This window comes from Canis lupus, chromosome 37 (genome assembly GCF_011100685.1).
Source record: "Canis lupus familiaris isolate Mischka breed German Shepherd chromosome 37, alternate assembly UU_Cfam_GSD_1.0, whole genome shotgun sequence".
Classification (NCBI taxonomy): domain Eukaryota; kingdom Metazoa; phylum Chordata; class Mammalia; order Carnivora; family Canidae; genus Canis; species Canis lupus.
Window position 1 is genome coordinate 6,429,212 of NC_049258.1, and position 24,994 is coordinate 6,454,205.

The 24,994-nt window shown below is 38.3% G+C and overlaps 1 protein-coding gene across 15 annotated transcripts in view; it reads right to left on the minus strand.

The window, feature by feature from the left end:
* Positions 1–24,994, minus strand: part of ANKRD44 (ankyrin repeat domain 44) — a 365,215-nt gene that overhangs the window by 49,800 nt on the left and 290,421 nt on the right. For 12 of the 15 annotated variants that reach the window (XR_005385154.1, XR_005385155.1, XR_005385152.1 and 9 more), the window contains exons 22-27: positions 24,533–24,620; positions 16,699–16,782; positions 15,060–15,205; positions 14,527–14,609; positions 4,791–4,873; positions 3,730–3,821 (exon numbers count right to left, since the gene is read on the minus strand). Coding sequence is in view for 11 of the 15 variants with exons in the window: in XM_038585235.1 (XP_038441163.1) it covers positions 3,730–3,821; positions 4,791–4,873; positions 14,527–14,609; positions 15,060–15,205; positions 16,699–16,782; positions 24,533–24,620 (576 nt within the window). In the remaining 4 variants the exon portion in view is untranslated. Of the gene's footprint in view, positions 1–4; positions 1,328–1,462; positions 1,495–3,729; positions 3,822–4,790; positions 4,874–14,526; positions 14,610–15,059; positions 15,206–16,698; positions 16,783–24,532; positions 24,621–24,994 lie in introns of those variants that run through there. The other 3 variants (XM_038585239.1, XM_038585240.1, XM_038585242.1) reach the window with 3 other exon arrangements.

Genomic DNA, 24,994 nt, shown 5'->3' on the forward strand with positions numbered 1-24,994 from the left:
TTGGCAGAGGGAGCAGACACAGTATTCACTATGTTGATTTGATCATCAAGCAACCATCAATTGGCTTTAATTTCCACATCACCCATGTCTACCTTCTGTTTCGCACCTTGTTTCCTTCTGTAGTCACACTTCCACTCACTTGGCATGACCTTGGCTGAGAAGCTCATTTAACACTTTACTACTGATAATGCTGTGGGTTCTGATGGTTCTAAGAAGTTAGCATCCTGATTTAAGGATGAATTAACAAATAAATAAATAAAGGGTAGTCTCATATTAAATTTGCATATGTCTCAGAGTTCTGGCACAATACAACTTTTCACCTGAAACTTTATTAGCTAGATTCGGATTCAATTGGCCAGGTGATAATTAGTCCTAGGCTTGTTAAAAGGCGCTCTCGTTGCCATATTTGTGTTAAGCGAAGAAAGCAACTTCAATTTCCAGTGACTTTTTCCCTTCATGTGGCAACTTTAATAAAATCCTTGGAAAGAAGTTCTGGATATTTAAGTGCTTACTACAGAGAAGATATGAATCATTGGACTCCCTTAAAAAGATTACTACAGGCATCATTTCTGAAGATGAACACATTAACCTTTGGCTTCTAGTGAGGAAGTAAACATCAAAGTGAGAAGAGGTCTGAGGCGACACCTATCCCCCCTTGCCCTCCCCTCCCAGGGGACACGAATGTCACATTGATCCACTTCTGAGAACTCACTGCTGAGTGAGTATACGAAAAGAAAAATTCTTCATAGAGAACAGCTCCCTCTCAATTGCATTATGCCAAACGAAAAAGAATTAAATGCATTTTTTGACTTCTTACTTAAAATGAGAGGTAGAGAAGTATCTTAGATCTAGGGAAAACATGAAAACAAATAAAAACTGGGGCCCATCTGTGTGAATGCTTTGCCCTACTGCCTAGCTGCCCTCCCTGGGTTTGATTAATTCCTTTTCTACTGGCTTCTGGAAGCCCAGGCCCATAATAATACTCGAACACAACATAAACCTGGAATTCAAGTTGTTTTTTTTTTTTTTCTCCCTTCTTCTAATACAGGTGATCAAGGAAAAGCTTCTACAGTCCAAAGTCAAAATGTTTCGGAATCAGAGTCATTTTCGTTGTAGCCCTCCTCTGAGCCTACGTTGTTACTGCACAGGCTAACCATGCTACCCAGATTGGAGAGGGTGGTCCTGCTCAAATTGTCTTTTTTAAAACAAACGAAGTTGACAGCCGTCATTGTACTGGAAGGAGAAAAAGGCATCATGGTAGCCAAAATGAGGGCCAGGCAGTCAGCCACGTCTTTGTTAGGAGCGCAAGCCAGGGCCGGGGTATGACCTGGGCGTAAATGCAGACAAGGCCATGGTTAGTCCAGGAAATCCAAAGGCGGCGTGAGCATTCCACAGTACATCTCGTACGACCTCACACGTGGAGATGTATGTCCAGTTAGAAATCATGCCAGGCAAAGAGGAGTTAACTTCCCACAAGTCATGCTAGGGGTGAGGCTAGAGGGGGTCGGGGAGGGGAGACATTTTATGAAGGGGTCGTGGTGTTGGTTTTTCCATCTACATGACAACAAGCACTATGTTACCCGAAGTTAGGCAGGTTTCTAGTCTTCATCTAATGAACAGAAACACAAGGGGGCAGGGGTGGGACACAATTACACACACACACACACACACACACACACACACAAAACCAGTAACAGGACAACCACAAAGGTGTTTCCACTTGAGAGCACACGCACACCATGCGCCTCAGGCTGGGGCCAGAGCACTCTCATTCTGAGAACAATGACTTTCCCGAGTAGGTAATTGTGTGTCAGATTAGAAAAGATATTGAAAATCAGATGTCTGTAAAGGCAGTTTTATTGTTATATATAGGTTTATAAAAAGTATATACCAATTAACTAGTTCTAGAAAAATGGAATCATTTGAGCAGATCAGACACAGGAAAGTATTGGTTGTTTGTGGTTTAAAATATACTATCGTTTAAGAGAAATGTAACCAAATTTTTAAAAATAGCAACACCACCAACCAAAGTCCCAAAGCCCAACTGTGACAGGTGTGGGAAAAAGGCTGTAGGGTCATGTCATTCTCCACCATGTAGACTCAAAGGGTCCTATCCAGAAAAGAAAACTATCTCAACACATGAGATAGTTTAGATGAAACTAAACTAAATACATGCTGGAGGATGTAGATAGATTCTTTGATTTAATTACTACCCTTATCTAACCTTTATTCTATGGACCAAAAAAGGGTTAGCCTATCTCCTCTGCTAGAAAGATTCCTACTCCCTCTTACTCATTTATTCAGAAGAACTGGCTCAATAAAATTCGACATTTTGCCAAGTTTTACCAACACTTGACCTAATTTCTGCCCATCTCCCCCCTCCTCCCACCCCAACATTCCTCTCTCTAGTATGAAAACAAGTAAGAAGAGACAGGTATCTTAACATTCCATTCCAGGGAGGTCATCGATGAGTAAAGGATTTATGAGTATAGCGCTGTACAAAACTGCCCCAAATTGTTCCCAGGCCTTTAGAAGGCCGCTGAGCTCTAAGAAGGGGCTCTTCGGGCTAACGTTCCCAAGGTTGCTATTGGCAGGAAAAGCCTCAGATGCAGCAGGCTTACAATGGAGAAAGACAAAACTAATTTATTTTGGCCTCTTTTGGTCATTTGGAAAGAATTGTGCACTTCTGCATGCCAATCCTTATAGGATAGTGATAAGAGGACGAGGGAAAAGGGAGGTGGAACAACCAAGGAGATGGAGTAATAGAGAATTTTCTGTGCCTCTTAGATGAGTCAGGTTGGGGACAGAGCAGGGAACATGCTAGGATAAATGGGGCTGCAAAACAGAAACTAATAGGAATTAGCTAATGATGTCATATGGCTAATGCTTACTTCTGAGAAATAGGCATGGGCTGCTAGTTCCAATACCTGTAATAAGCAGTTAATTGAGTTGCGTTAATTAAAATGCTTTAATTAAATGCCACAATTAATGCCACATTAATAAGTTACATCATTCATAAATATCCAGAAGTTCATCTTTTGCTCTCCACAGTTAATAGGCATTGTACTTCAAAATGGTAGTCTAACATAATTCTTTTTTTTTTTTTAACATAATTCTGGTATTCATGAGCTTTCCAAATTTCTTAGGGACCAGGTAGAAAGCTTCTGTTAAGAGTTAGTTCATTTAGAGTTAGAAAAGGAATGTTACATAGATCAGGAGAAGCTTTCAAGCCTAGAAATTCATTTAAAAAATTGTACTCATGTTCCCTAAATATCCACACTGAGAATATGAGTTTTGATCTGTTCTTTAAAAAAAAGTTTGATCTCAGAATGAACTGAATACAAAAGACCTAGGTTTTTCTTTGAGCCCTTGAGCATGCACTAATGACATGTGTCGTCTCTAACTCTTCAGTGTATGCAGTTAGAATTCTGAATGCCTGCCGCAAGCTTTTCCGTGTGTCTAGAACAGTTTAACCACTACGCTGAGGAGTTAGAGACCAGCTGCTGGCATTACATGCAAAATGGAAGGCACTGGTGGGCTACAGGTGGACTATGTGTTTTACAAAGACAGACAGGACAAATTATCTTTGTTTGAGTTCTCACACACAGAAGCTGCCGAGGGGGAGAGAATTCTTACTGCCTTTTTAATGAGCTCCTATCTTTCTCATTTTCCTCTGGCTTCACAGCATAGGGAAGGTATGCGTAGTAACTGCTTACTTTTCCCACTTACCATTTTCATCTACAGCGAGTACACAGGCTCCTTTGGCCAACAACTCCTCAACTACCACCTTCAAGCCATTACGTGCAGCAACGTGGAGGGGTCTAAAAAAAGACAACACTTGGCGTCAACCGTGATACACATTTGTGTGGGAATGTGTCATTTGGGGTACCTGCATTGCTAAAAGGTAGAAAATACTTAATCTATAAGTAGTACAGGAATAATTTTACTTTTTAAAATAAAAATATTTGTCGACCAGATCTTTCCCAGGTGCTAATGATCCAACTTTCCTTCATGTTCGCCCAGGTTTCTCTGCAGATGTTACAGACACTCTACATCTCAAACAATCTCAGTAACAGTAGATAGGAAGCCAGAAAAAGAACAAAAGCTCCAGCATCTTTTCTAGAAGGTTCTGTGTCTCTTGCTTTCTACTCCAGCATTTAAATCATTGTTTCACACAGTCCATCAATATGATTGGTATTCATATCACCCATATATATTTATCTTAAACCTCCTTGTTATTAGTAAATGCACTAAATGATATTTTGTTGAATTTAGAATACCTTAAAGAATAAATTCAAACCCAGTATATTCATTTCTGCTATATATACCTCCTAAGAAACCTAATGGAAAAAAATCTTAATATTCTTTTCCCCTTAAATACATAGGTAATTTCCTAAAATGGAATATGAATCAGTTTTAAGTCTTTCACACTGAAGACTGCACTGAATTATATTAAAATATAATTAAGACAAACTACTTAGGAATTCTTCAAATGTATTCTGGGAATGTGATTTATAAAACTGTCATTTTTCCAGTAAAAATACATGATGTTAATATATTATGTTACACAATTCTATGAAGGGATAACAAAATAAAGATTCTAACTAAAAAATGTCTCGCTTGGTGAGTATTTGCAGGTACGTGACTATAAATTCTGTGAAGGAGAAGCCACCTCTGCTTTTCACCGTTGTATTCTTCAGTGCTAGCCTGGCACAGAGCACACTCTTAATATTTGTTGAATAAACAACTATGAATCTGAGTCCAAATCATACTTTAGAAGTCACACTTACGTCTGCAGTGCATTATTTTTTGCATTAATAAGGCTCTCATCTTGTATCTTGTCAAGTATTAACAAGGCACATTTTTCATGACCCTAATAAAGAAAAAAATGATAAGAAACACAGGACAGAAACAAAGAAAAGCTCCTGAAAAATTACTTCATTATACTTTAAATTTAAAATGAACGTCATCTGCCTAAAAAACATTTTATAAGGCAATTTTCTGAGTAATTCCTTTTCCTTCTAAAAAGCAAATGGTTAGGGGCACCTGGGTGGCTCAATGGTTGAGCTTCTGACTTTGGCTCAGGGCGTGATCCTGGGGTCCTTGGATCAAGTCCTGCATCAGGCTCCCTGCATGAAGCCTGCTTCTCTCTCTGCCTGTCTCTCTCTCTCTCTGTGTCTCTCACGAATAAATTTATAAAATCCTTAAAAAAAAAAGCTAATTGTTAAAGAACCTTAGATTCTCAAAGATTCTGGATAAGGTCTATTAGGATTTGATGAACGTAAGCATCTAAAATATTAATATTTCTAGAGTAACTGCAGAATTAATGTTCAGAGAGCTGAAGTAGGTGCTAGCTCAGCAAGGTCAGTGGCAAGCAGAGAGCAGAATTAGGAGTATCCTTCAAACCCATTAACACTACTTTTTAAACATATGTCAAGTCGCATTTCCTTCCGCAAGCCTTCAATGGCCATTTCTGTGATCATCTACCTTTGAAACGTCTATTACATCTGTTACCAGTATCACTTATCATTATGTACAACTGCCTTATATTGTGAAGCGACTCTTTTGGGAAAGCTAGATTTTTTCTTCCTCAAATAGAGGAAGATATCTTTGTATCTTAAAAGAGATGGATGATAATTAAAAAAGAAGAAAAAAAAAATCAATGGAAAAGTCAGAGACCCTTTCAGGATTTCAGGCCTATGCCCTGTTAAGGGGTCATGGTTTCCTAAACCCTTGCTACTCATAGTGTGGCCCACAGACCAGCAACATCAGCTTAACCCGGGGGTTAGGAATGTTGAGTCCCAGGCCCCACTTCAGGCCCGCATGTCAACGAGATCCTCTGGTCATTCATTTGCACAATAAAGTTTGAAGAGCTCTGGACTTCTGGTCATGAAAGCACTACACTTTGAAATAAACTTCAGAGAGGGGGCAAGCTGGTGGAGGAGCAGGGTCCCCAAGTCACCTGTCTCCCCCACTCACCTAGATAACCTTCAAACCATCCTGAACACCTAAGCATCCCACCTGAGATTTAAAGAGAGAAGAGCTGGACACTACAGAGAAGGGGTTTCTAACAAGGTAGGAAGGCAGAAAAAAATAAAAAAGGGGGGAAAAAAGGAGGGGACTGGGAAATGGTGGTAGTTACAAAGTTGTAGTGGAGGGAGAATGTAGTCTACCTGAGGGGTCCTAGAAGGTGATTCTCTTGGTTCTGAGTATATTAAGTTCTGTATGTTAGAAGATGTTCAGTCCCAAATTTATATAAACCAGAAATACTTGTAGAGGGCCCCACCATTGACCACCCAAACATAAATGGGATAAATGAGGGGGGAAGAATGGGAATGAGGAATCTCACAGAATGAACCAGCAACGGTATTCCACTTGGTTCTGGGTATATGCTGATCATGTTTTAGAAGGTATTAACTTCCACCATTGTAGAACAAAAGAAAGAATCAGAAACAGGACTCTCTGCCACAGAGTTACAGATTTTGGATTACAATTAGATGTCAGAAAGCCAACTCAGAAGCACAATTATAAAGCTACTGTGACTCTGGAAAAAAGCATAAAGGACTCAAGAGACTTCATGACTGCAGAATTTAGATCAGGCCAAAATTAAAAATCAATTAAATGAGATGCAATCCAAACTGGAGGTCCTAATGACGGGGGTTAATGAGGTAGAAGAAAGAGCAAGTGACATAGAAGACAAGTTAATGGCAAGGAAGGAAGCTGAGGAAAAAAGACAAAAATAATTAAAAGACCACAAGGAAAGATTAAGGGAAATAAATGACAGCCTCAGAAGGAAAAATCTACATATAACTGGGGTTCCAGAGGGCGCCGAGAGGGCCAGAGGGCCAGAAAGCATATTTGAACAAACCATAGCTGAGAACTTCCCTAAGGTGGGGAGGGAAACAGGCATTCAGATCCAGGAGATAGAGAGGTCTCCCCCTAAAATGAATAAAAACCGGTCCACACCTCGACATTTAACAGTGAAACTTGCAAATTCCAAAGATAAAGAGAAGATCCTTAAAGCAGCAAGAGATAAGAAATCCCTAATTCTTATGGGGAGAAGTATTAGGTTAACAGCAGACCTCTCCACAGAGACCAGAGAGGGCTGGCAGGATATATTCAGGGTCCTAAATGAGAAGAACATGCAGCCAAGAATACTCTATCCAGCAAGGCTCTCATTCAGAATAGAAGGAGAGATAAGAGCTTCCAAGATAGGCAGAAACTGAAAGAATATGTGACCTCCAAACCAGCTCTGCAAGAAATATTAAGGGGGACTCTGTAAAAGAAAGAGGACCCAAAAGAAATAAACCACAAAAACAGGGACTGAATAGGTATTACAATGACACTAAATTCCTATCTTACAATAGTTACTCTAAACGTGAATGGGCTAAATGATCCCATCAAAAGGCACAGGGTTTCAGACTGGATAAAAAAGCAAGACCCATCTATTTGCTGTCTACAAGATACTCATTTTAGACATAAGGACACGTACAGCCAAAAATAAGGACTTAAGGACCGTTTACCATTCAAATGGTCCTCAAAAGAAAGCTGGGGTAGCCATCCTCATATCAGATAAAGTTTATCCCAAAGACTGTAGTAAGATATGAAGAGGGACACTATATCATACTTAAAGGATCTATCCAACAGGAGGAACTAACAATCATGAATATTTATGTCCCTAATGTGGGAGCTGCCAAGTATATCAATCAATTAATAACCAAAGTAAAGACACAGATAATAATACACTAATACTGGAAGACTTCAACATGGCGCTTTCTGCAAATGACAGATATTCTAAGCACAACATCTCCAAAGAAACAAGAGGTTTAAATGATATACTGGACCAGATGGATTTCACAGATATTTACAGAACTTTACATCTTAATGCAACTGAACACACATTCTTCTTAAGTGCACATGGAACTTTCTCCAGAATAGACCACATACTGGGTCACAAATCAGGTCTCAACCGATACCAAAAGACTGGGATTGTCCCCTGCATATTTTCAGACCATAATGCTTTGAAACTTGAACTCAATCACAAGAGGAAATTTGGAAGAAATTCAAACATGTGGAGGTTAAAGAGCATCCTGCTAAAAGATGAAAGGGTCAACCAGGAAATTAGAGAAGAATTAAAAACATTCATGGAAACTAATGAGAATGAAGATACAACCATTCAAAATCTTTGGGATACAGCAAAAGCAGTCCTAAGAGGGAAATACATCCCAATACAAGCATCCCTCAAAAAAATGGAAAAAACTCAAATACATAAGCTAGCCTCGCATCTGAAGGAACTGGAGAAAGAACAGCAAATAAAACCTACACCAAGCAGAAGAAGAGAGTTAATAAAGACTTGAGCAGCACTCAATGAAATAGAGACCAGAAGAACTGTGGAACAGATCAACAAAACCAGGAGTTGGTTCTTTGAAAGAATTAATAAGATTAGATAAACCATTATCCAGCCTTATTAAAAACAAAAGAGAAAAGACTCAAATTAATAAAATCATGAATGAAAAAGGAGAGATCACAACCAATACCAGGGAAATACAAACGATTTTAAAAACATATTATAAGCAGCTATACGCCAATAAATTAGGCAATCTAGAAGAAATGGACACATTTCTGGAAAACCACAAACTACCAAAACTGGAACAGGAAGAAAGAGAAAACCTGAACAGGCTAATAACCAGGGAGGAAATTGAAGCAGTCATCAAAAACTTCCCAAGACACAAAAGTTCAGGGCCAGATGGCTTCCCAGGGGAATTCTATCAAATGTATTTTTGTTTTTTCTTTTAAAGATTTTATACATTTACTCATGAGAGACACAGAGAGAGAGGCAGAGACACAGGAAGAGGGAAAAGCAGGCTCCATGCAGAGAGCCCGATGTGGGACTTGATCCCAGGTCCTCAGGATCACACCCTGGGCCGAAGGCAGTGCTAAACCGCTGGGCCACCTGGGCTTCCCCCATCAAACTTTTAAAGAAGAAACAATACCTATTCTACTAAAGCTGTTCTGAAAGACAGAAAGGGACAGAATATTTCCAAACTTGTTTTATAAGGCCAGCATCACCTTAATTCCAAAACCAAAGACCCCACCGAAAAGGAGAATTATAGACCAATATCCCTTATGAACACAGATGTAAAAATTTTTTTTCAGATGTAAAAATTCTTAACAAGATACTAGCCAATAGGATCCAATAGTACATTAAGAAGATTATTCACCATGACCAAGTGGGATTTATCCTGGGATGCAAGGCTGGTTCAACACTCGTAAAGCAATCAACGTGATAGATCATATCAACAAGAGAAAAAACAAGAACCATATGACCCTTTCAATAGATGCAGAGAAAGCATTTGACAAAAAAATGTATCCATTCCTGATCAAAACTCTTCAGAGTGTAGGGATAGAGGGAACATTCCTCAGCATCTTAAAAGCCATCTAGGAAAAGCCCACAGCAAATATCATTCTCAATGGGGAAACACTGGGAGCCTTTCCCCTAAGATCAGGAACACAACAGGGATGTCCACTCTTACCATTGCTATTCAACATAGTACTAGAAGTCCTAGCCTCAGCAATCAGGCAACAAAAAGAAATAAAAGGCATTCAAATTGGCAAAGAAGAAGTCAAACTCTCCCTTTTCGCAGATGACATGATACTCTATGTAGAAAACCCAAAAGACTCCACCCCAAGATTGCTAGAACTCATACAGCAATTCGGCAGTGTGGCAAGATACAAAAGCAATGCCCAGAAATCAGTGGCATTTCTATACACTAACAATGAGACTGAAGAAAGAGGAATTAAGGAGTCAATCCCATTTACAATCGCACCCAAAAGCATAAGATACCTAGGAATACACCTAACCAAAGAGGTAAAGGATCTATACTCTAAAAACTATAAAATACTTCTGAAAGAAATTGAAGATACAAAGAGATGGAAAACTATTCCATGCTCATGGATTGGAAGAATTAATATTGTGAAAATGTCAATGCTACCCAGGGCAATTTACACATTTAATGCAATCCCTATCAAAATACCATGGACTTTCTTTTTCTTAAAGATCATTTATTTATTTTTTTATTCAGAGAGAGAGACAGAGAGAGGCAGAGACACAGGCAGAGGGAGAAGCAGGCTCCATGCAGGGAGCCCGATGTGGGACTCGATCCCAGGACTCCAGGATCACACCCTGGGCTGCAGGCGGCGCTAAACCGCTGCACCACCAGGGCTGCCCTACCATGAACTTTCTTCAGAGAGTTGGAACAAATCATCTTAAGATTTCTGTGCAATCAGAAAAGACCCTGAATAGCCAGGAGAATACTGAAAAAGAAAACCAGAGCCGGGGGCATTACAATGCCAGATTTCAGGCTGTACTACAAAGCTGTAATCATCAATACAGTGTGGTACTGGCACAAAAACATACACATAGATCAACGGAGCAGAATAGAGAACCCAGAAATGGGCCCTCAACTCTATGGTCAACTAATATTCGACGAAGCAGGAAAGACTATCCACTGGAAAAAGGACAGTCTCTTCAATAAATGGTGCTGGGAAAATTGGACAGCCACATGTGGAAGTATGAAGCTAGACCATTCTCTTACACCATACACAAAGATAAACTCAAAATGGATGAAAGATCTAAATGTTAGACAAGAATCCAGCAAAATCCTAGAGGAGAACACAGGCAACACTCTTTTTGAACTTGGCCAAAGCAACTTCTTGCAAGATACATCCATGAAGACAAGGGAAACAAAAGTAAAAGTGAACTATTGGGATTTAATCAAGATAAAAAGCTTCTGCACAGCAAAAGAAACAGACAACAAAACTCAAAGACAACCTACAGAATGGGAGAGGATATTTGCAAATGACGTATCAGATAAAGGGCTAGTATCCAAGATCTATAAAGAACTTATTAAACTCAACAGCAAAGAAACAAACAAATCCAATCATGAAATGGGCAAAAGACATGAACAGAAATTTCACCAAAGAAGACAAACAGATGGCCAACAGGCACATGAGAAAATGCTCCGCATCACTGGCCATCAGGGAAATACAAATCAAAACCACAATGAGATACCACCTCGCACCACTGAGAATAGTGAAAATTAACAAGGCAGGAAACAACAAATGTTGGAGAAGATGTGGAGAAAGGGGAACCCTCTTGCACTGTTGGTGGGAATGTGAACTGGTGCAGCCACTCTGGAAAACTGTGTGGAGGTTCCTCAAAGAGTTAAAAATAGAGCTGCCCTACGACCCAGCAATTGCACTGCTGGGGATTTACCCCAAAGATACAGATACAGTGAAATGCCAGAACACCTGCACCCCGATGTTTATAGCAGCAATGTCCACAATAGCCAAACTGTGGAAGGAGCTTCAGTGTCCATCGAAAGATGATGGATAAAGAAGCTGTGGTCTATGTATACAAGGGAATATTCCTCAGCCATTAGAAATGACAAATACCCACCATTTGCTTCAACGTGGATGGAACTGGAGGGTATGATGCTGAGTGAGGTAAGTCAATCGGAGAAGGACAAACATTATATGGTCTCATTCATTCGGGGAATATAAAAAATAGTGAAATGGATTAAAGGGGAAAGGAGAGAAACTGAGTGGGAAATATCAGAGAGGGAGACAGAACATGAAAGACTCCTAACTCTGGGAAACGAACAAGCGGTAGTGGAAGGGGAGGGCAGGGGAGTGGGGGGGTTGGGGTGACTGGGTGATGGGCAGTGGGGCGGGGGCACTTGATGGGATAAGCACTGGGTGTTATGCTCTATGTTGGCAAATTGAACTCCAATAAAAAAAATGCAAAAAAAAAAAAAAAAAAAGAAATAAACTTCATGAAACTGAACCTTTTTTTGGGGTTTCCATGGGTTTCCCAGAGCATGAAGTGAGAAAATGCAACCAGTGAAAGGAATAGCCAAAGCATCTCATACCACTGGGTACAGACAACATCTTTAATACTGTCACCATATTGAAACAAACTACCACCACTGGTGTCAGCTGGCATTACACTATAACATGGAGTTTTCATTCTGATGCACTGCTGGTGGAGTGTAAACAATTGTGATCTTATCAGAGGCCCATTTAGGATTAAATATATTCATAGCCTTAGACTCATTGAGGAATTTATCTTAAAGGAATGAGTAAAGAATTCTTTAAAAAAAAATCTCTACAATTAGCATCATCTGTTTCCAAGATCTATAAAGAACTTATTAAACTCAACACCAAAGAAACAAACAATCCAATCATGAAATGGGCAAAAGACATGAACAGAAATCTCACAGAGGAAGACATAGACATGGCCAACATGCATATGAGAAAATGCTCTGCATCACTTGCCATCAGGGAAATACAAATCAAAACTACAATGAGATACCACCTCACACCAGTGAGAATGGGGAAAATTAACAAGGCAGGAAACAACAAATGTTGGAGAGGATGCGGAGAAAAGGGAACCCTCTTACACTGTTGGTGGGAATGTGAACTGGTGCAGCCACTCTGGAAAACTGTGTGGAGGTTCCTCAAACAGTTAAAAATATACCTGCCCTACGACCCAGCAATTGCACTGTTGGGGATTTACCCCAAAGATACAAATGCAATGAAACGCCAGGACACCTGCACCCCGATGTTTCTAGCAGCAATGGCCACTATAGCCAAACTGTGGAAGGAGCCTCGGTGTCCAACGAAAGATGAATGGATAAAGAAGATGTGGTTTATGTATACAATGGAATATTACTCAGCTATTAGAAATGACAAATACCCACCATTTGCTTCAACGTGGATGGAACTGGAGGGTATTATGCTGAGTGAAGTAAGTCAGTCGGAGAAGGACAAACATTATATGTTCTCATTCATTTGGGGAATATAAATAATAGTGAAAGGGAAAATAAGGGAAGGGAGAAGAAATGTGTGGGAAATATCAGAAAGGGAGACAGAACGTAAAGACTGCTAACTCTGGGAAACGAACTAGGGGTGGTAGAAGGGGAGGAGGGCGGGGGGTGGGAGTGAATGGGTGACGGGCACTGGGTATTATTCTGTACGTTAGTAAACTGAACACCAATAAAAAAAATAAAATAAAAAAAAATAAAATAAAATAAAATTACATCCATAATCGTAAAAAAAAAAAAATTAGCATCATCTATAGTAGTATATATTTGAAAACAAGCAAATGTCTAACAGTTGGGGATGGACTGAATAAAGGATGGCACTTTTAAAAAAGATTTTACTTATGTATTCATGAGACACACAGAGAGAGGCAGAGACACAGGCAGGGGGAGAAGCAGGCTCCCTGTGGAGAGCCTGATGAGGGACTCAATCCCAGGGCCCCAGGATCATGACCTGAGTTAAAGGCAGACGCTCAACCACCAAGCTACCCAAGCAACCCAGGATGGCACATTCTTAGGGTAGAAATCCATACATCTTCTAAAATACTATACAGTTTGATATCTAAAACAAAGATAATCATGGGGCACCTGGGTGGCTCAGCTGGTTAAGTGTACAACTCTTGATTTCAGCTCAGGTCATAATCTCAATGGCCGTGGGACAGAGCCCCACATCAGCCTCTGTGCTCAGCAGGGAGTCAGCTTGCAGATTCTCTCCCTCTGACCCTCCGCCCCCCTTGTTATCTCTCCCTGTCTGTCTAAAATAAATAAATAAATACATCTTTAAAAAAAAAAGATATCCATAAGATATGATTCAGTAACAAAAGTGGGCTTTAGAACATTGTGATCTCACTTTTGTAAAATTATATATTTATTTATACATCATTTATCTTTTACAGGAGCAGGAATCTTGAGCTACATGTGAACATAATTCTATTAAAAAAAAAAAACAAAACCGATCCCTGGGTGGCTCAGTGGTTTAGTGCCTGCCTTTGGCCCAGGGTGTGATCCTGGAGTCCCGGGATCGAGTCCCACGTCGGGCTCCCTGCATGGAGCATGCTTCTCCCCCACCTGTGTCTCTACCTCTCTCTCTCTCTTTGTCTCCCATGAAAAAATAAATAAAATCTTTAAAAAAACAAAACAACCAAACAAACAAAAACAAAAACAAAAGACCTCAAACACATTCCTTTCATTGAACTATGCACCAGAAAAAAAGTTAGAGGGTAGAAATGTACATGAATGCATTTATTTGCCTCAAAGGTGAGTATTTTTTGGCTGTGTTATTACCGTATTCAAATGGAACAAAATGAAAACAAGTACACCTTTTAGAAGCCACATAACTAAGGTCCTAACCTTGTTTAAAACTAAGATGATATGAGACTACAACCCATGGAAACAGATACAGTGGCAGTATGAAGACAGACCACATAAGAATACAGTGGCAAATGCCATGAAAGGCATATCCTCATCAACCCCTATGTGGGTCTGCCCTTTGTGTCTTCCCCTTCCATTTGGCTTATAGTTGACAATACCCTGGGAAAATGTACATCTCAATTAAGAGCCACGGAACACACTTCTGAAACAGCATTTAAGTGGTATTAGTCTTATTAGAACGCTAAGTAACATTATTTCAAATTCATGTACATACTTTGCTACTAGCCAAATGTAAGGGTGTGTTCAAGTCTTTATCCTTTACAGTCAGATCAGCCTGGGCACTGTTCACCAAAATATCTAAAGAAAAAGCCAAAAGAGAGTTATTTAGACTACATGGTAATTGCAATGACACATTCAAATTAGTATGGCCACATCATCATATTTAATGCTTTTAAAGAAAAAAGGAAAAATTTATTGCCATATTGTTCTATCGAAATCAAAGGTCTATAGACATTAATTTTAATTGACTTTATTGTTTTGTTATTTCCAGGTAAAATAATTCTGTTGCTACATGTGGTCTCTATTTGTTGAGAGTTTTCACTGCAGAAAGATCAGTTCACTTAGACAACGTCCACTAATAATCAAATAACAGGGGACTGAAGACAATTAGCAAGTAGAATCAAGGAGCTTAAATAAAATGTTGGCCTTTTTTACATGCATATACCAAGAGAATAACCGATTTCTCCATTTTATGTTACTCCAGTTTGGGTTGGGCATGAATGCGAAGCCCACCAGTCAAGCACATACCCACAGCGCCTGCCTGCCCGTTCTCAGCAGCCATCATCAGTGCTGTTTTCCCTGAATTGTCCGCTGCATTCACTTCAGCATTGTGTCTCAGAAGAAGCTGCAGGCATTCCACGTGATCAGCAAATGCTGCTGCATGAAGTGGTGTCCTAATGTTTTAAAACAAATAGGATTTCAGCTTCCTTTAAATTTAACACACTCTCTTTCTGTATATGCCTGAAGAAATATGTGCTCAGTGTCATCTTAGGGATTTAAAACTTCTCAGTTTGCAGAGATAACAATTAGGCCTACTCTAAAGTCCATTCAGAGTGGACTTTGAACAGTCACTTATGTGAATGGCATTCCCTAACTTTGGAGGGTTTAAGTGGTGGTCCTGATAATAAAATTAGCGTCTTTACTGACCCTTTGATGTTCAGTTTCAGTGACTTCTTTCTTATCTTTGATAAAGATACTTCCAGGGATCCCTGGGTGGCTCAGCGGTTTGGCACCTGCCTTTGGCCCAGGGCGTGATCCTGGAGACCCGGGATCGAATCCCACATCGGGCTCCCGGTGCATGGAGCCTGCTTCTCCCTCTGCCTATGTCTCTGCCTCTCTCTCTCTCTCTCTCTCTCTCTGACTATCATAAATAAAATAAAAAAAAATTAAAGATACTTCCAGAATTGGGGCACCTGGCTGGCTCAGTCAGTAGAGCACATGATTCTTGATCTCAGGGTCATGAGTTTGAGCCCCACAAGTAAGTATCTTCTTAAAGAAGATACTTTCAAAACTAAGTTTGACATTTGTAGATAATTGGCTATTGAAATAATAAAAAAAAGCCCCCATTATCTAATATGGATAGTTGATTTCTCTAGGAGCACAATTTGGTATTATTTATCAAAATAAAAAATTCAATCTAAAAACTGATCTCCTAGACATACTTGGTCACGTGAACAGATGTATACTAGACTGTTCACTGCACCACTCTTTGAAATAGCAAAAATGTTGGAAAAAACCTAAACGTTATTCAATAGAAGGCAGGCTGATTAAACGAGTATACCTATTCAATGAAGTAATATGCACCTTTAAAAAGAGTACGGTAAATCTATATATGCTGGCATGAAAAGTTCTCCAAGATACACTAAAAGCAGAGTATTGTAATAGAATTCTCCCATTTGCATAAAAAGAACATAAGCATATATTTTCATCTATGTTGGTAGCTATGTATAGAAAATATTTGGGAGAATATAAAAATCTGAAAAGAACAGTTTAAGGTGGCTTTCTCAATGGAACAGGCTGGTGCTTTTGGGCTGAGAGTAATTTCTCCTAATTATATACCCTAATTATATATTTATAATATATATAATACCTAATTATACATTTAATTCTTAAAAGAACTAAGGTGCTTTATAGGGGCACCTGGCTGGCTCAGGAGGTAGAGCATGTGACTCTTAATCTCAGGGTTGTGAGTTGGAGTCCGACTCTGGGTGTGGAGATTATATAAATAAAAATCTTTTTTAAAAAATTAAAGAAAAAAACCCCAATGCTTTTATATTATTTATATTACTTTTTCAATTAAAAAATAAATGTTTGGCTACTTATACAACCACAAAGCAGAGACTAAGATTGATCAAGACAAGAGGCATGCCATCTTGGGATCACTTACCTGCCTTTGTCATCTCTGCAATTGACAATACTGGAATCTATGGCCCCAAGTAGCAATGATGCACAATTCTCATGATCATTTATTCTAAAATGAAAATAGATTTTACCTTTAAAATTTTTCCATTAAAAATTTATATATCCCTTCCTACTCCATCTTCCTATCTACCGTATATTTAGCAATCTGATACATTCGAAAATGTCTGATGCAAATATCTGTGGTTTATGTTCTGTTCAAATGATTAAAGAAGACAATTTAGGTCATACAAATAAAGTTTATTTAACACTTCATGAGGAAGGCAGTTTTCACTCTCAAGAGTTTGGAGAATTGCTTGCTTTATGAAGTGCTAAATAAAATTTATATCACCTAAATTGTCTTCTTTAATCATTTTAACAGTGTTGGTGATGAGGGTAGCATTTGAAGGTGACTACTCATAGGCTGGAGGAGGAGGCACAGAGGCAGGACACCTGCAGAACCCTCAGAGTTCACTATTCCCCTTGTTACCAAGGGCTGAGGGTGAATCACTCTTGGGTTTGAGGTCTGCTCCCTTGTGTGCAATTCTCCAAGCCAAACAAACTTTATCCAAAACTTTTTAAGGAAAAGTGTTTATTAAAGTTCCCAGAAAGGTTTTGTGATCCAAGAATGGCTCTGCGATAGCTATATTGGAAGTCTACAGTAGGTGGCAGCCGCTAAAAGACTAACAGGGGCCTTGACAGCATAAACCCCTGGGAGGCTTGGGGAAATAAATTAAGAAAAAAATGCAGACTGTTTTTGACCAATGGCACATCAATATCTAAGTAGGCACAAGTTGGACTATTAAAAGCCATGAGGGCATCCACCCTTGTAAAGAAAGCTTGTGAAGAGTAATAGATCTATTGTTAATGAGAATCTCAGAAGCCAAAGCTATGAAATTTATGCGCATGGGTTGAGCACTTAAAAGCTGTTAGAGTGATCACCACATAAATCTAAGACTCCTGTGATAGGATAAGTCGATTATGGAGCAGGTTAGATTGACACTAGGTCACTCACCAAGCTCAAAAAAATTTCCCCACAACAGGGTACACTGTAAAACACTACACAAATCCCAAATCCCAAACCCAATGGCACATCTCCCTTAGGTATTAATTTGGCTCCAAGAGACTCAAGGCTTAGCTTAAAAAAAAAAAAAAACAAAACTTCAAGTTTCAAAGAATTGAGCACTCTGCCTTCCAGCACAGTTGCTTATTTTATGTGTAAGAACTGTGGTTCCAGATGCTATAGATATCTACAAAAATGGCAAAAATATTACTAAGGCAACCCAGAATTACAATGTCCATCATGGGGAATGTTCCAGTTAGATAAGATCGTTCATTTAAGAAGTACACTTGAAAGCAAGGGTTCCCAAATCAACAGAGAATGGGATACCAATTTTAGCTGGTATGCAGAAGCTTCCAAAAAGCTTCAGGATTCCAAAATAGCTTCATTGAAAGATTTATTGTCAAGGCTAATGAAAAATTAAAGATACAAGAGAGAACTAAAACAAAGACTGTAAGATTGATATGACTCCTACTATTGCCCTTTATCCTCCTTTACCTGAGTCCTCACAGTCTACTAATCCTCTGAATTTCCTTTCTACTGTGAAGAGGCTTTAAGATCAGAAACAAGTATTTTCAAAGTTAGTGGCCTTACAGATGCAACTGCTCCAAAGGGCAGAAACCTAAAACACCACCTGGGCTTGCCCCATTGCACCAGCATAAAAACACTGGCTCAGAAATTGAGGTCTCATGTGCAATCTACAAGGACACTGGAAAAAAGACTGTCTACGAGGTTTTGTGCAAATCCTTTGATAGCAACTCAAATGCCCCCATATATACCCTCAAAGGAGGGCCCCTATATGGGCTGCTTCCAGTGTTGACAAGATGCCAAAGGATTCTCCAATTAACTGCTACCAGTTATTCCCTCTAACAGCCAAGGGGAAATAAAATTAAAATTAATTGAAAAATCTTGCCAAATTCTGGTATATGCCTTCAGGGTAATACTCTCTACTTTAAATCCCACTTGCTCGGGAGCCTGCAAATGGAAACTGTGAAACCTGACAGGAGGAGGCAAAGGGTGAGAAATCCAACCAGATTCAGCTTTCCTAGTCTTTGTGGTGGCTGGTCAAGAGGGACAGGTATAATTTTATGTTGTCCCTTCCTTTCCAAATTTAGATTCTTCTGAATTTGGTTTTGAGGTACCCATTGGTTATTGATCCTTCTCTCTCCCAAGGACTGCTATTGTCTTCTTGCTTATCCTAAATCCTTCTTTTGGCTATCTTTGGGAGGTAGCTCTGCATCTTGGGAAAGTAGTATCTATCGTACCATCTTTGGGGGCACCTCTTGCATTCATGGATTGTTCAATATTGCCAGTGATACTTACTGTTTGTCCTGGCTTAACAAGGTACTTGAAAGGTCTTTTTTTTTTTTTTTTTTTTTAATAGTTTTACGGTTTGCCAGAAGTTGGCCAAATAGGAAGGTGGTATTCACAGCCAAATAGTAACTTTCTTTTAGGCCTTCCTGGTAAGCTAAAATGAAACTATGTACCTGGGGTGAGGGGTAGGGAATGGGGGGAACTCCAGAGACAAACAGCTCTAAATCTAGAACTAAGGAATCATTTGATTTCTACCTTAGTTGAAGAAAGATCTTCCCCTTGATATAAAGAAGCAAATTAAAAATAATGTAGTAGATGAGTGGGTCAGCCCTTTTTTTAAGGAATTAAAATCAACACTCCCTGCCTTACAAATTGTTTTCAAAGACCAGAAAAGCCTCATCTAGTCTTTTTACCGATCCCCAAAACACCCTTATTCATCTCAAAAGGCTTGTAGGTAATTGTAAAATCCTGGATTTATGAAATAAATAAAAGTCCTTCTTGGAGGATCTTGTGTTCTGCCCCTGTGCCTTTGAGGCCTGGTCGTCTTTAGGAACTCACATCTAGGCCATCTCTTTGAAATGCACATTTAAGGGAGGTAATTCTTATCAGAAAAAGAAAGAGGAAAAGACAGGCTATTTGGAAACTAGGGAAATAAAAAATCTTAAGTCTTGATGAGCACTGGGTGATAGATGGAATTCTTGAATCTCTATATTGTACACCTGAAACTAATATAACACTACATATTAACTATAATGGAATTTTTTTAAAATTTAAAAATCTTGTTTTCTCTCCTAAAATTAGTAAAAAGTTTAAGCCATCTAAGCCAGTAATCATAACTTAATCCATTTGCCAGAAACACAATTTGGATCTGTGTTGTTTTGTTGTTGTTGTTAAATAAACTAGTGAGTTTTGTACTATCATACCCATTTAAAGGCTAAAATTTAAAAACAAAAGCTATAAGATTTCTGTTCATGTCTGTCTATATGTGTGTGTATGTCTATGTATGTATGTTACATTTTTTTCTATTTTCAGATGGTATTGCCAAAATTAATTTGTAAAGAGCTCTATTTAATTGGCTTAAAGAACATTGAGCACTTGGAGCGCCTGGTGGCTCAGGTGCTTAAGCTTCTGACGCGTGGTTTTGGCTCAGGTCATGATCTTAGGGTTGTGAGACTACACCCCCAGGTGGGGCTCCTTGCCCAGCTTAAGATTCTCTCTCTCCCTGTGCCCCCCCAACAAATAAATAAATAAATTAGTTAATTAATATAATAATATTAATAATAAAAAGAACATTAAGCACTTACACAAGTCAAGAATACTCTCTGAAATATAGAAACTAACCCAAATGTTTTTCAGGTTCACATGATCTACTTTAAAAATCTTTGGTAAAGAAAGACTAGTTTTTGGTTGGTTGGTTGAATTAAAACAAGCATGTCTTCAGACTTATCAACATTTATACTGCAGACATAAAACTTTATTCGACCTAGGTTTGCTAAAAATCAAGTGAGCTCTTGTTATCACTGTTACAGAATTTGTCAGCCAGAAAGATAATTTAAGATATAGTTAGCTGTTTAATATCATGAAATTTTCATGAGTGATCCAAACATAATCATTAAGAACAAGTAAATTAAATTGAGGTAAGTAAGATAAAAGCTTATAAATCAACTTCTCAAAAAAAAAAAAAAAAAAAAAAAAAAAAATAAATCAACTTCTCAACAATAATTATGCTTTATGATATGTATACATAAAAATAGTTTCCAAAACTTAAATAATTTTAAGCTTGGTAACTTAAAACCTTAAAGTTATACTGACATACATTAAATGATGGATATTCATTGACTTCTAGATCATTTCCAATTCATAGAAAATTCTGAAACATTATTACTAAACACAGATTTATCTACTTTGGTTTCCTTTGACAGAGGAACTACAGATATTTGGCTCCGTTAGTACACGTGTTTTGTACCACATTGAGAAAGGTATACGAGGAAGGATATACTTTAGAAATTATGAAATTTATTTATGAATTTGCCAAACCACAGAATGGCAATGTAACAGACAATCCACTATTGCCTACTTATTTTTTACTAGGAGTTAAGGATTCAAGGGGTTAAGAATTTTAATCAATTAACACTATTTTGAAATAATAAGTGTGAGAGCAAATAACTGTGTTAGAAAAGTAGGTAATAAAAGTAGAATGTATTTTTTGGATAAGGAACAGAATGAAAGACATGGGCTTTATTTGTTTTCTTGTTTTGGTAACAAAAAAGAGAAAAGTAATTTTCTCCTCAAGTAAGATGACTTTTTTTTTTTTGGAATAAGAAAGAGAGGAAAAAATTAGTACAAAATGTGAATGGATATAAAAAGTTGTAAATGGTCTATGGAAAAGGAATCTTGGAAAAGGAATTCTATGTGTGGTCAAGCTGGCTAAGATTGGAATGGATTTATTTAAGTTTTTAAAAAATGACTTTTAATATCAAAGTATACTAGTATAAAATTAGAATTTGGTTTTCACTCCGTTAAAAGAACAAAGAGTTTTTTTTTAGTTAGATTATTGATCTGCTCTTAATAAGAAACCATAAGTAAAGGTGTTTTGTTTTGTTTTTTATCTTTTAAGTAATCCTCCTCTAAAGCAGATTTTGTGTCTTACCAAAATAATTTACTGTGCTTTAGGCTATCTTTATTTAGTCTTTAATTACTTAAGAAAACCCAGTCTTCTTAATATTAAAAGAGTCAAGGAGATTTTTTGTTTGTTTTTTTAGGTACTATGTAACTTTCTGTATTTATCTTTCAAGTCTTTATTCCTTTGGTTAATGGATAGCTTATTATTGCACAGTGACCTATGATCCTATTCAACCAAGTGTTTTAAAATCTTTTGATATTTTGGACAAACTTCCCCCAAATCAAATTCTAAATGAAGTATTTTTGTCCTTGAATGAAGTTTGGGATGTTTAAAAGATATCTGGAACATCTCAAAAGATTTTTTTTTATTCCTTATGAAAAAAATATTAAACTAATTAGGTTTATTTGGTTTGTTAAATTATATAAGAAGCATTGCCAAATGTGGAATGATGTTTTTATGTTGTATTTATATATGTTATTATAAGTGTTTCTAAAAATTCTTAAAATTCTGATATGTTCTAATGTCTGTCGTGATTCTACTTATCATTGAATGTTATGTACAACAAAAATAACCAAAGTTCCTTGTCAATTCCTTGTAATGACCTATCATCAGATGTCACAATAGGTACTTTTAAGTCTTTTGTCATTTGCAGACAGTTATTGCTTTACTCTACTCTGATACTTTTGCAAAAGTGAGATTCCTGGAAAGGTTTCTACCAAGTACCCTTGACCACTGACATCACTGCCAACTACAAGATGTTGAACCTGGGTGCATATTTCACAACTGGAGAAGGCTCCATCTGACATCTGGTCCTGTGCCAATGTCAGAGACCTCAAAACCAAATTGGGAAGATTAGTAGCTGACACTGAAGTACACTGTTTCCTCCCAGGATCTTGGATCAAGAACATTTCTTTCCATTCCTCCTTCCCTCTTTGGCCATTCTTTTCCTAATTACTCTACCATGAAGGTCTTTATGATTCCTTTGTCCACCTTCCACCTTGCCCTGGCCTAGAAAGATAGTGCCATTGTTCATATACAGCAGGCCATTGCAATGGAGGGTAATCCAACTTCTAACCTACTGTTGGCTTTGCTATAAATTGGTGAGCCTGTGGTTCTGTCCATCACAGACTTTCTCCTGATTTCTAATGTCTAGGTTTCTCTAGAACAAGCTTGCTGGATAAACACTTCTGGGGAAGTGGAAACGCGGTTACATAAAATACATGAACAGGTCAGCTGGCTTAAGGAAGAATCCACTCTTTGGGATTATTTCTAAATTTATGTGATTCTAGTTGGTTTGATTCATGAGGACCCTGGTTCAGGAATGTCCTGCAAACCTTAGGAATACTTTTACTATTAATAAGTATCCTCCTGGCCTGTTGCTTCCTAGTCTGTTATTCTCTCAAGGGTTTTAGATGACTGTATGCAGTCATAAGCCAGCCAACTTATGGTCTTCTTCCACCTAGAATGTAAACCTAACATTATCTCCTGTGAAATATAGACTGAGACCCAAAGAGACAGTGGTAACTGAGAGTAACTTGCAACATCACCTTTGCCCAAACCTCTTGGTTGGCCAGAGGCTGATCCAAGTGGGAAGGAAGAGCTGCCAAACTGATCCCACATGAATGAACCTTTACCTGGTAGCGCCAGGCACCACTGATCCTGGGAAACAACATCAGCAAAACAAAACTTAACTTTCAGGTTTCATGTTCTTGAAAATGTACCAGCTCCCAGATGTCAGACCATCTACTTAACCAATTAATAATTACCAAGTTATATCACCCATTCCGGTGATACCTCCAATAAGGCCAAATGTAACCCTTCCTTATCAGATATTTTTATTTCTTCCCTTCTCTGTTTCCTGTACTTTAATCTGTGAAAGCGGTAAGCTTTCTGCCTTACTTTACAATTCTCTGGCCTCTTGAAAGTAGACTGTCTGCTTCATGAAGTGTAAAATAAAGTTGTTTGCATCACTTTGAATTGCTTCTTTAAATCATTTTAACAGTTCTTGTGGCACACATTCTGTAATGCCTGCATTTCTTCAGAACCCCTACATCCAGGAAGGAGTTTACTGCATAGCACTTATATGAAGCGAAATGTTAGTTTTTAGGAGTACCGAATCAACAAAGACATTGTTCCTTCAAATTTAAAATCACTCCTACTCTCTATTCCTTACTTTCTTTTTTGATCCACGTTATACCTCCAATATCTTTCAGTCCAATGACCCAGCTGCTTGTGAAGCCCGTAGGCAAATGCAAAGACAAAGCAGGCCCCAGGTGACCATCCTCCCCCAGAATGACCATGGAAGTCTGCCTTAAAGTCACTTCATTCTCTAAACAATGCTTCAGACTACGAGATGGCAGCAAAAAGTACATTTATCAAAAAAAGAACTTACAACACATGAAGAATGGAGAATTACAATATATAAAAAGTCTTCCTGCTATTAGATGTCTTTCTAATCATCCGCAGGCATATTGTTGTTAACCCTAGCTTAGTTTTTGAATTTGGTACACAAATGTAAGGTACATCTGAAGACCTCTTCACCTGGGGTGTAATGTGCCTCTGAGTCACCCACTACCCTTCATATAGTTCCTCTCAGGTGACATGTGAGCTGCCTTGGAACCTGGGCACACCACAGAAAGCTCCTGGAAAATCATTAACCCTAGGAACCACACTTTGCTCTGAGACCTATTTGCCCTTAGCAGCAAAATGGAATATATTGGTCTTACTTCTGGTCTAAAAGCCAGGCCCTTCCCCCAAAAGGCAATTTCTCTGTGTATAGTTAAAAAGATAAAAGCAACACCATTAACTTCCAGTGTTTCTACTTACATTGCACAGTGCAGTGGAGTAAAGGGATTACCGATAAACTGGCGAAAACATTTCTGCTCCAAAAGTACCTCTATACAGTTTTCATTACCTGCAAGGAATCAAAAGAACAAAATTTTGTTCAACAAAATCTATCTATCTATCTATCTATCTATCTATCTATCTATCTATCTATCTATCTATCATCTATCTATCTATCATTTTTGGTTAAGTATTGAATTCTGGCTCATGAATTTTCCTGAATTGACCGAATGTTCATCCTCCATGGAATAAAATTCACAAAATGCCAAAATGTTATTAACTATGCTCACAGGTGTTTTGAGACCTGATGAAACAGTGAAGGCCATATGTTCTAGAGGAGAGAATGAGATAAAGAAGAGACCTCATCTGCAAATGGAATAGATTTGATGTCATCCTCAGCTCTCAGTAGACAGATGCCTGAAATAGATATGCCTCCATTTGCCC